Source organism: Heptranchias perlo, chromosome 4, assembly GCF_035084215.1.
Source record: "Heptranchias perlo isolate sHepPer1 chromosome 4, sHepPer1.hap1, whole genome shotgun sequence".
Taxonomy (NCBI): Eukaryota; Metazoa; Chordata; class Chondrichthyes; order Hexanchiformes; family Hexanchidae; genus Heptranchias; species Heptranchias perlo.
This window is the reverse complement of record NC_090328.1, coordinates 85471164-85483383: the sequence shown is the minus strand read 5'-3', so window position 1 is coordinate 85483383 and position 12220 is coordinate 85471164. Positions and strand designations below refer to the sequence as shown.

The following is a 12220-nucleotide window of genomic DNA, read 5'->3' as shown; positions in this document are numbered from 1 at the left end:
ACGTGCAGAACTTTTCTGCTTGGAAGTAAGAAAATAAGATAGTCCACCCCCTTTAATGAGTTTCAGGGATGTGAAGGTGTCAAGCCTGGACTGGCTTCTACGTGGAGTCAATTATTTCTAATGGCATCTTAACAGGTTGCTAATTTGCACTGCTGAGAACATTCTCAGGAAAATAAATTGGACTAGCCTGGGTTATGGAAAGGTACATATATTTTACCAATGAACAATTGCTGCTCTGTTGGATATGATGCAGAACCATTAACAAAATTCTATACTGCAAATGGAATAGTTTGTTTTTGTTGAGTTTGACACTTTAAAAGGGTCCAAATCAATATTTGTCAAATTGATTGTTAAAACTAATTTAAAACTCTGATATATTAAAGGCTGCATGAGTCAGAAAGGAAAAGGTTTCTATTTTCTCATGGCTAATTGTGAAAAATGTAGTGAAGAGAAAAGGTAACTTAATGGTGGTGCAAGTAATATTTAAATGCCAGAACTTTACACTTTAATAACCTCATCATAAGGCATTGCAATACATTAAATGTAACATCATTTGAGAAGAACATCCCCACCAATCTGTTTAAAAATAATGGGCCTGCTTGAGCAATGCAGCCTGAATCTGTGGGCGTGACTTCTCTTCCTGACAGATTTTGTGGGCGTGTCTTCTCCTCACAGACTGGGTTGATGGTGCATATTTTGTTTAAAGTTCAAATTCAAGCAATTCGATGCCACAGAGCCCGCAGTAGGTATTTTCGTTAATTTAATTTGCAAGAGCTGCAGTGAGCGTTGCCTCGCCGTTCTGCGCGATTTCTGGCCGAATTTAAGGCTAGAATCTAATTTATTTTCTCAACTCTGAAATCTTTTGAGTTTGTTCTTTGATCTTTGGTTTCAGAAAAAACATGAAATTGTCTATCTTACCAATGCAGACAGTTCTGCTTGGATCCAGCTTGCTACCAGCAGAGCACTCACAGGAGAATGAGCCTGCTGTGTTCCTGCATACTCCATTAACGCAAGGGCTATTCTCACATTCATTAACATCTGGAGAAACAGAACAGCCACTCTTAAATATGGTTACAGATTTACATCCTCATGCAGTCAAATAACAAAAAATGCAATAAATAATACAAGGACAGCTCATTTAAATGTTTCTATGGCACTTCTGATGATTAGTACATGATGCGTTGGCAGTGCCATGAAGGTTGGAGGCCATATTATCAGGGCTGCCAATGTTATGTTGTTGAAATTTTAGTTTCTTTGTGCATAAAACCCTCTTTGAAGAATTGGCGATTGTGGCCATGGAAAAGTTCGTCAGTATTGAAGGGTGCACGTATTACAAAAGATGGGGAGTAACATTTTTAACTCTTAACATGTGCCTTCCTTGAAGCACTTATTGTATCAAATAGGGGGGCCCGGATATTTTCAGGGAGGCGGGAAGGGAGCAGGGACGTGTGTCAGCCACCGGGAAACCCAGAAATCCCGGGAAAGCGGAGGTCCTGCCAAATTTAAAGGCAGGACCTCATTAGAATTTTTTTTACTGTTTCCAGCCCGGCAGCCAGCCAGAGACTGACTGGCTATCAGGCAGGAAAGCCAACTGTAGAAGGAAGCAACCAGGGACCGCTGGGGATGGTCCCCAGCAATCAAGGTGATCGGTGAGGGGGGGGTTCAGAACGCGGCAGCAAGGAGGGAGAAATCGTGGAGGGGGAGGGGAAGATATTGCGGGTTGGGAGACATATCTCCCCACTGGGGGGGGTCGGCAGATCGCAGGGGTTTGGCGGGTGGGGTAGGAGGGGGGTTTGCAGGTCGCGGGGGTGTCGGTGGGTCGCTTGGGGGGATTGCGGGGTCGCCTGGCGGGATCACGGGGGCTCGGAGGATTATGCAGGGGGGGGGGTCGGAAGATTGCGGCAGGTTTGCTTGGGGGGCCGGGGGAAGGACTGCTCCTCCTCTTGGCCCACAAATAGTGCTGGAAAAGCACTTATCTGCTGGAGCTGGCAGCTCCCGCCTCCCTTCAGCTGCCGAGTTTCCCGAGCCGTGGGAAACCCGGCCGGCCAGTGTTAATTTTAAATGGCTGCCAAAATCTGAGGAACACTGCCTCATTTAAATATTAAAATCACTAACCCGCCTCTCCAGAGCGGTTTACTCAGCTGCCTCTCAACCTGTCTCAGTAGGCACGCTCGCGGCGGGTTGGGTTTGGGTTTCATTTTATTAGGAATTTAACCCCCCCACCTCACCCCCCGGCCCCCGACCCTCTTCCTCCTGTCATGGGGAGGTTAAAATTCCCTCAGTTAAAATGCCATCAGTTCAGAGTGATTTCAGGCTGTCAGTCTGTGTAAAACCTGAAAACCTGACCCCATGCTTAGAATCATTCTGCTTCAGTTCCTTGCGTGGAAGAAGTTTTTTTTTGTGTGAGTTTTTAATGTATCTGTATTCTTGTGGGAATCAACAAGGGCAATATTAACTTTTTCAGTTATGCGGGACACCCCTAATCTGTATGCTTAAAGATGACTCTATCATCAGCAACTGTTTATAAACTGAGCTTGAGGGCACACTGGATCAAGAGATAAGCTGAATGCTTGAATCCCAGCCAGAGGTGAATTAGTTTGAGCATCGAGCCACTCAAGTCCACCTGCTATAATTTTGTGACTGCCATAAGCTCTGAGGGAAGCTGCTCTCAGGGAGGAGAAGGCAGTAATGATATGGCACATGATGAGAATTTCCACCTTGAACAGAAGGGAAAATTGAAATTGTCTGGCAGATCAAGTGGATTAAAGACAATTCTAGTGAATAGTATGACTTAATATTAAATGTATCCCTTTCAGTCATGGAAAACTGCTGTTTCAGCATGCTCTGGGACATTTAGCAAAGGATAACTCAACTATGAGAATTGCAAATGGGCTTTAGCTGCTACTGGGTAACCCAAAAATATACATGGAGTATAGTTTTCCATTCAGATTTACCAAACCTCAGAACCACACCAAAACTTTGTGTTGTAACCTTTCTCAAGCAGGCATTATCTTGTGACCAAATACAATATCTGTTACAAATCAGGAATTCAGTTGACGGTTTTAGTGTTTGCGTAAGGGCTCTTATTACATGTGTGCGTTACATTAGAGAAACAAGGAAAAAGTACCTTTTGGTTTACCACTTACAAAATGCTAGATATCCTGGAAATACACATCAAAAGACACCTGTTTTACATCAGTTCAGTTGTGCCATTTGGGAAAATTTTTACTGTCCAGACTAAAAAAATTAAAATTCCCCCAACCACAGTGCCCTGATTCAGCTCCAGTGAGTCAACCACATGGGAAACAAGATTTTGAGGAATTTGAGAAAATTCTTAACAAAATAACAGCATCTGTGGGGAACAACAATATTCTACTCAGAACACTTTTTTAAAAAAGTGTCTTCTATCATTCCCTCTTCTCCTGAAGGAGCTGATTCATCTATGGGGTACGGTTTAACATAGACTCTCAGTCTCCAAAAGGACCTTCAGCAGGTATTCTGTCATCCCATCGCTCCCCTGGTAGTCCTTGTCATAGCAGCAGCAGGAGGCAGGAAAATCAGCGGGGTTCCCAGGATCCACCTCCGCACCATCAGTTACATGTGGCAGGGCAGACAAGGGGCACCTGCTCCACTTTCCTGTTGGAGAGTGATGAGGAAGATTCCTGGCACATTAGCAGGGTTGCTCTGAGATGGTGGGCCTTCCTGCCCTATTACCCTTCACTTTCGGTCGCGATAATTCCCATTTTTGGGTGGTATAGCGTAGGAAAATCTAGCCCAGAGTGCTGACAGACTATTTAACCAAGGGGAGAACCATATCTGAGCTTGAACCTATCCTTAACAGATATCCACAAGCATTTTTTTGTAGAAATCACTCAATAACAATCAGAAAGCTAAGTTTTTTCCGTCCTGGTGACAACGAGGGTCTTAGCACTGCTCTGGCTAAAATTGGCGAATTCATCACACACCAGGGATTGAATTTGAGGCCATCTTGGTCTGTACTGTGTAGTTCAAGACCAGGTGGTGCATTTGTACACTGAGCTATTGGGTCCTCTCAGAATATGTTTTAATACAGTGACTACAGTGAAACGGGCAATTTTAATGTGTTCAAGGATTGGATTGTCTGTAGAGGTGGGCTGGTGATGGGGGAGAGACGGTTCAACAATAACAATAGGAAATCACATCTGTCACATTAAGTGTTATCTTTAATTTCCGACCAAACTGACAAATTCAACATACTAAACTGCTGAAGAACCAGTGCAATGCTAAGTGTGACTTTCCTGAGACCATTAATCCTATCTGACAAATTTGTCTACTAACTACTGATTGACTTTTTCCACTGGTCGTAACTGAGAGTAGTTACTGTCAGTGGTTCTACAACCTGAGTTTTCTCTTTTGTGGTTGGTACGACCAATGGAAGGGACACAATCAATAAGACATTGGCATGGTAATAAGTATATTTTTTGGCACCTAGATGGCAATGAGGTGCTGTTCCCAGTGTTCTGCTGTATTTCTGTGCCTTTGCTTCCATTCAAACATAAGGACCTGTTTAAAAACACATCGATGGTCACATACTTTCAGGGGCAAGCAAATGCCCACTGTGCACCTCTGGCAGCTGGTGAAAAATACAGGACAATGAGCAAATGCCATTGGGCAGGCATCTATGTAGAAGTTTTCCCACCATGAGGTGTTAAAAAGGTTTGCATGGTAGTAATTTTTTTCTGCCTGCAACACTGGAGGTAACCTCTGAAGCCGCCCAATTCAATATTGTCTGGAAAAAATGGCAACCAATTACATCAACTCTAGGTTTTCAAACACTCCTTTTGAAATTGTTGGACAGCATATATTGTGGGATTTGCTCTGGTTTGCTGCAGTGCAAAAGCACTCCTCTGTAAGTGATTTGGGCAGGCGGTACCTTGCAAAGCAAGTGCTTGATATTTCTTGATGCCAAATTACTATAAAGGTTAGATGTCATTTTCAATTGAGTGCATTCATTAATATCCTCACCTTCACACGTCTCAGAGTCTGGTTTGAAGAGGTAACCCTTTGGGCAGCTGCAGCTGTAGCTGCCAGGTGTGTTCCGGCAAAGGCCATTATCACACAGAAGCCTGTTAACTGCACATTCATCAATGTCTAGAAGACAAGAGTGGTACAAATGACAGGGAGAAGAGAAACACCAAAACACTATTCACATAAGAATTAAAGAATCTTAGGAGAATCATTAATCACAAACACAGGCATAGATTATTTCCAACCCATATTTGGTTACATCTAATAAGAATGGTTTGGTACAGTTTTGCACGTTGCTTCATGATCTATTGCGGACTTTGTCAAGCCAAATTTCTGTATTAATCAATTAGCAGTTTAAATATCTTTATATATTATTTCTAGATGGGGCTACACCAAGGATCATAAACTCTTGCTTGCTGTTCATTGTTATATATTTTAATCATGTTATAATTTAAAAGCTAGTGAACCAGTCAAAGAAAGGTCATGAAAGAGAACCAAGCGATTTAATCCTCTTCATTAAAACACAGAGTTCAGAAGCCAAAGCCATGTGTTCTACTTATTGTAATGAGTTGTGCGCTGTAATGAATGTCACATTATGTGACACTAAATATAACATGGGGCTCAATTTTCAAACGGAGGGGGCGGGAGGGTCAATTTGAGGTCAGGAAACCCATTAGTTCGGGTTTTCCGGACGTTCCTTACAATTTTGACATAAGGACGTCTTTTTTTTTTGTCTGTTTCCCATCTGACTGACCGGCTGATTGACAGGCTGGTCTCAGTCGGACAGGAGACCAGCCAGGGAGAAGACATCTGCAGGTAAGTCTGCAGATAAGTCTTAGGGGCACGGGTGGGCAAGGGGCACGGGTGGGCAAGGGGCACGGGTGGGCACAAGTGGACATGATTGGGGGTCATTGCGATCCGTGAAAGTTGAGGACGGGGGTCAGGGGTCGGAGAATCGGGGTCGGGGGATCGGGGTCGGGATTGGAGGATCGGGGTCGGGGGTCGGAGTCGGGGGTCCAAGTCGGAGGGGGCGGATCGGGGTCGGAGGGGGAGGATCGGGGTCGGAGGGGGAGGATCGGGGTCGGAGGGGGAGGATCGGGGTCGGAGGGGGAGGATCGGGGTCGGAGGGAGAGGATCGGGGTTGGAGGGGGAGCATCGGGGTCGGAGGGGGAGCATCGGGGTCGGAGGGGGAGCATCGGGGTCGGAGGGGGAGCATCGGGGTCGGAGGGGGAGCATCGGGGTCGGAGGGGGAGCATCGGGGTCGGGGGTCCGCAATCGGGGGGGGTCCACGATCGGGGTGGGGGGGGAGGTTGGTGCAGATAGGCTTGTTAGGGTGGGGGGGTTTGGTGCAGGTAGGCTTGTTGGGCCTGGGGGAAGCACTCCTGCTCCTCCCGGCCCACAAGCTGTGCCTTTCTAGGCACTTACCTGCAATCTTGGGCTTTCTCACCTCCTTTCATGAGGCGTAAAACCGAAAGCCCGCGAATCGTGGCCCCCTGGGGTTCAAATGGGGAATTAGTGAAAAATGGAGGTCTGAAGCCTCCTTGAAAGGTTTTAAGGCCCGACCCGCCTCCTGGGAGCGGGTTGGCCACCCGCTCTTCGTCCCACCCCCGTGAAAACCGGACATGGGCGAATTGGAGGCGGGTCTGAAATGGTGGCAATAGACAATGCCCCCCCAACCCCAACTCACCCATTTTTTACTTTAAAATCAAGCCCATGAATTTTGGAATCAATTTCCAATAACTTAATGAGAGTGTGTTGTAAATTATATAAAAGGGTTCACAGAACATCAAATTATCGGAAGTTTAACATCATTTTGTTAGTTTCAATGAACACAACATCAAAATTTATAATAGATGTACAATTGACACCATAACTACCTACACACAGATAAACCTCAACGTCATAAAAAAATGTCAAAGAATGACTGTGGTTAGTTTTCCAAACTGTATGAGATTGTTGGCCACTGAAGCACAAACTGCTTGACTCTCATTTTAGAGAGTGGGAGTTCAATGCCAGTCTCAACTGCCATTCAGCTGGATTATTCTACTTCATTGGGTATATTCTTCTAGCTCTTAGTTGGAGGATCAGAAAGTGCAACAACAACTTGCATTGATATAGTGCCTTCAGCACAGTAAAACGTCACAGGATCGTAACCGGACACAAAATTGAGCATTCTGTGATGGTGGAATAGTGGACCTCACAGCCAAGAAGAGCTCTGTAGCCCAGGACATCCCTCCTTCCCAGAAGAAGGAGAATGAGCTGGAAAAGCATTGAATAAGCAGCAGCGCCAGCATCAGGAAAAAAAAGGATTAAAAAAGAGTGGAAATATGCAAAACACAGAAAAAAGGCAATGTATATGTAGGTATCAGCTGTGGCTCAATGGTAGCACTCTCACCTCTGAGTCAGAAGGTTGTGGGTTCAATTCCCACTCCAGAGATTTGAGCACAAAATCTAGGCAGACACTCCACTGCAGTACTGAGGCAGTGCAGACGTAATGACTGAGGACGTAACAGATCCCATGGCACTATTTTGTCCTGGCCACTTGTTATCCCTCAACCAACATCATTAAAACAGATTATCTGGTCATTATCACATTGCTGTTTGTGGGAGCTTGCTGTCTGCCAATTGGCTGCTGCGTTTCCTACATTACAACGGTGACTACACTTCAAAAGTACTTCATTGGCTGTAAAGCGTTTTGGGATGTCCTGAGGTCATGAAAGGCACTATATAAACAAAAGTCTTTCTTTTTTAAAAGGCAAAAAGAAAATTTCTGACAGAGATGTGCCCTTGAGAAAGAATGGACAGAATCACAATGTGATCCTCAAAACACTCGTAAAAGTCCTGGGTTCCCAATTAATAAAACAGAATTTGACTTATTCATTTACTATAACCCTGATTAGGGGAAATAGCAGCTCCTTTATCCTTTATGGCCAAAGCCGTGGTTTTGTGTTTTTACTGAAAACAGACTGGATTGCAGAACACAATCCTCAAACACCAGTAAAAATGTTGGAATTCCAAGTAATAAAAATTGAATTTAACTTATTCACTCACCATAAACCAGTGACCAGTTCATGGAACATGTCTGTGAAAGGGTTCAACATATTGGATACTTGCAAGTCTCCGATATAGAGTGGATAAAATACCCGGTACACTTGTAATGATGTTATAGACATTAGAGCATTTTGGCTGTTGTTACATTGGCAGCTGACTCTCAGTGCAACGCATTAAACAAATACATTAAGAAAGGAAAAACTTGAGGAATATTTGCAGAAACAATATTTTTGACAAATGTCAGTGGAAATGATTTTTTTTGCCAAAGGCATGAATGATCTTTGGCTCCCAAGGCTCCATGGTAAACAGATGTAGAATTCCTTTGAGTCGAACATGTGCAGGGAAAAAAAAACTTTCAGTAATATTTTCTCTTAGCTCACTACATAGAAATGTGCTATCAAAAATAACTCCAATTAAATAAGTTAAAATGGCCTTTCTTCCCAAAAACAAAATGTGGAGTTCATTGTGTTGTAATTTGTATATAGTAATTCACAACTTTTCTTTCTTTTGTCTTTCAGAATTTCTAGTCACTCTCTCCTGGTATCCTCCCAAGCTAACAGAGTGAATTTACAGCAGCCTAAGGCACCAGTGGGTCTATAACTGCTCTATATGGAGCGATACATGCAGAATGACAGCTTCCGACCATGGTGCAACAGCTTCTCTGGTAGTCCAGCTGAAGACCGAGTACCAACCTGCATCTGGACTCAGACATTCAACTTCAGTGGTCCACCTATTTTAGGACTAGGATAAAGTTAATTTTTTCATGTGTTTCAAAAGTTCAAATGTAAAGCAAAAAAAAGTCAAAATTTTGTCCACCATTTCAGCTGGCAGGGAGATCAAATTGGCAGCCAGCGGGGTGTGAGTGCTTCTGTTCTGGAGAGGGGGCAAGGGGGTTATTAAAAGTGTAGCGGGAGAAGCAAACACAGAATAGGAGCGGAAGTGAGATCACAGCTGGGAGAACCGATAAGTGCATGAGCACATTTTTATTTCCAAACATAATGGAACGATCAAAGCATCATATTTGGAACGTTAGTTCTAGCGTATTTTCATCTCCACAGTTTTCTAATAAAATAATAAGTGAAGAAACTTTTCTGCTGTAGCTTTATATAGCCTTCAGACTAAAAACATTTTTTTATTCTACAGCTTTCACACAAATGATTTTCAGTAAATGTCCTTTATTAGAAGTTTGGGTGCTCCAACTCCTATAGCCTTGGCTGGCCAGTGCTAAGTGATTTCCTGCAGAGAGGCAGAAGCAACAACACAAAAACAGAAAGCTGCTCAGCTTTTAACTTATGCACAAACATTCATAGTTTTACTTACCCACACAATTCTTCCCACTTATGTCAGACTCATAGCCAATGTTACAGATACAGCGGTAGCTGGCCCAAAGATTTTCACATATTCCATTGGGGCAAATATCCGGATCCAGAGCACATTCGTTAATATCTATTCATGAAAGAGCAACACAAGAATAAATACTTAAAACAAATGTTTTCCACTTAGATCACTAGAATTATTTTTTAAAAATCAATAATGTTTTAGTGGATTGCAATTATGCTTTACCTTCTGTGGTAAATGTGGTATTATACACAACAAAACTTGCATAAACTTGAACTACAGGGACAATTTTAAAAGCTCATGTTCCCGTTGGGAGCCTCTCCTGCTGGCAGTGCATAATAGAAAATCATGTGTGCACAGCCCTCAGTTTTCTGTCCATTAAAATGAATGGATGGAAAATTATGGGGTTTATGTCTGCAATTTTCCAATATGTGTGGCGTAAACTTGAAAAATTACCCCACAGTAAGCATCTAGAACAACAACTTTTCCTATTTTATTAATTACTTTTAATGCAATCATCTGAGAAAGTGACTATCAACTCCAGGTAAATTATGATTCTGAGTTCTAAACAACAGTTGGCCTTACCCACCCAGGCAATGCTTTTACATACTCGGCTACGGGGAAAACTCTAAATGCATAATTTTTAAATATCCAAATGATTCCCTTTTAGGGTCCACTCACATTACATGATAAATTTTACAAGGTTATTTTCTTGGCATGGAAAGCTTTCCTGGTTCCGGGTCAACAGGGCACCAGATCGATGAACTGGAACTGCTGTTGAGCCAGGCTCCGCACTGGGAGCCTTGTCTCTCGCCTTTACTCTTACAAGTTTAGAGTCGATGTAATGCTGTTTCACTTCACTCCAACACCAATCCAGTATAGTGTAAATGGGTAGGCAAGGGCCAAGCCAACTCTACATCAAAGCTGTGTGAAACCCCCCCTCCTCATGGGAGTCTTATAGAAATACATAGAAGTTACAACACGGAAATAGGTCATTTGGCCCAACCAGTCCATGTTGCACTTATCCTCCATGCTAGGTCAGCCCTGACTCTGAATTTAGGCTACGTTTACACAATAGGGTAGATTTTCCAAGTTCTTGCTGGTTGTGAGCAAGTATCAGAAAATGACAGGCATGCTGCCAACAATTTTCCAAAATGCACCCGCAGCAAATCTATCCTTACAACTATAGTATTGGTGTGGAATAAAATTAGTTTTGTACTGATACAGCTGTAGTGCATATGCGATCGTAGTTGCTGAACCTTGAGCTGCTGGTGGACTTTTTGAGTTATATAAATTAAAATTATTGTTATTATTAGCATAAATTAATGCGTTCTTATGAATATGTTGGCCTGGAAATTCGGCCGCGCAGTGCCCATTTTCGGGCGCTAACCAGCCTACTAAGTTCCCAAATTGCCGGGCAGGAAGCGTGCGCACATTTCAGGCCGGAAATGCGCTGACGGCAGGACCACACCTCGGGAACATTTAAAGGCCAAAATAATTTATTCAAATTAGGGCCCTTGATGTCTCTGTGTCTTGGAGGTAGAGTGGTATGAGTTTGATGAAAGTTGAAAAACAGTCTTGACCATAGACCTAAGTGGGCTGCACACCCTGTACTCGTTTTTATAACCCCTATAGTATGACTTTGATGTGCTTGTGGAGCCAGTACGTGACAACCAGTGTCACTGATTTCTCATTTATTTCATTGGGAAACAGCCATTAAAAAGTGCTCTGCTTTAGAGTTGGTTCTCATTGTTTACACTGAGGTTTTAAGAAAATTGGAAAGTACTTGGTTGACAAATACTTTAGGTGGGACAGCTTTCATAATCTTTCACTTCAATGGAAGGTTACTGAGCCCTCTCTGTGGACTGAAATGTTATCACTACTCCAATATATGTGGGAGATACAGCCTTGTAATTACAGTATGGTGAGGTACATTGAGACGGTCAGTGTGCACAGCCATTATCACAATTTATTTTACATCAATATCTTCACAGTGTGCAGTCCAGTAGCTCAGCATGTTACCGTACAAACACACTGTTCAATTAAGTGGTAAGTTGATTGAGTCATTGGTCACCACTGGACCCACATAGTAAGAAGTGGTAAGGATAGCTGGAAGGTTTCCTCACAGGAATGAAGGATCAGCCTAAAGCCACTGAAATCAATTACAGTGCCTGCATTCATTTCAGTTGAGATTAGCTAACTCAGCACAACCTGGAGATGGAACCTGGGGCCTTCCTGATCTGTATAACTCAGTACCAAACCACATGGTTGTGTACCCACTAAGCCATTGGGGATCATATAACTGTAAAATAGGGTAGCAATTTGTATTTTAGAATCTGAAGATTTCTGGTCTCACAACTTATCAGAAGAAGCAATATCAGTATACCTGGGCTGCACCATGTACGAACACAAACGACACAAGCCCACCTGGAAGAGGAGACAGCAATGCTGCCTGTAAATCAGTGCAGTCAGTACAGAGCTGACATAGGAATCCATGTCTTCCAGTCACACATAAATCACTCCAATAAGCATTGTGCAGTCAATGCTTTAGGAGGTATCACCATACATTTTAATTGTAGTTGTTTAAAAAAATATATTTGCAGCACTTATTATAAGGAATCTCAAATAAATGAAAAAATGCAACACTATTATCACGGGACAGAATACTCCTGATAATTCCAAATAGTTTTTGTGCTAAAAAATTGAATTATCTAGTAATTTGAATTAAGCTGCATAAATAACACAGCAAAGCAGGAATTTAATACTAAAATATAAATTGGATAATCAGATCATTTGAATTGAGTGACTTTGAATTATGAGTAGA

At 42.8% G+C, this 12220-nt stretch overlaps 1 protein-coding gene across 1 annotated transcript in view; it reads right to left on the bottom strand.

The window, feature by feature from the left end:
• The window catches only part of LOC137321079 (fibrillin-2), a 394436-nt gene that overhangs the window by 161378 nt on the left and 220838 nt on the right, over positions 1-12220 (bottom strand). The window contains exons 18-20 of the mRNA XM_067983259.1: positions 9379-9504; positions 5005-5130; positions 919-1038 (exon numbers count right to left, since the gene is read on the bottom strand). Of these exons, the coding sequence (XP_067839360.1) occupies positions 919-1038; positions 5005-5130; positions 9379-9504 (372 nt within the window). The remainder of the gene's footprint in view (positions 1-918; positions 1039-5004; positions 5131-9378; positions 9505-12220) is intronic.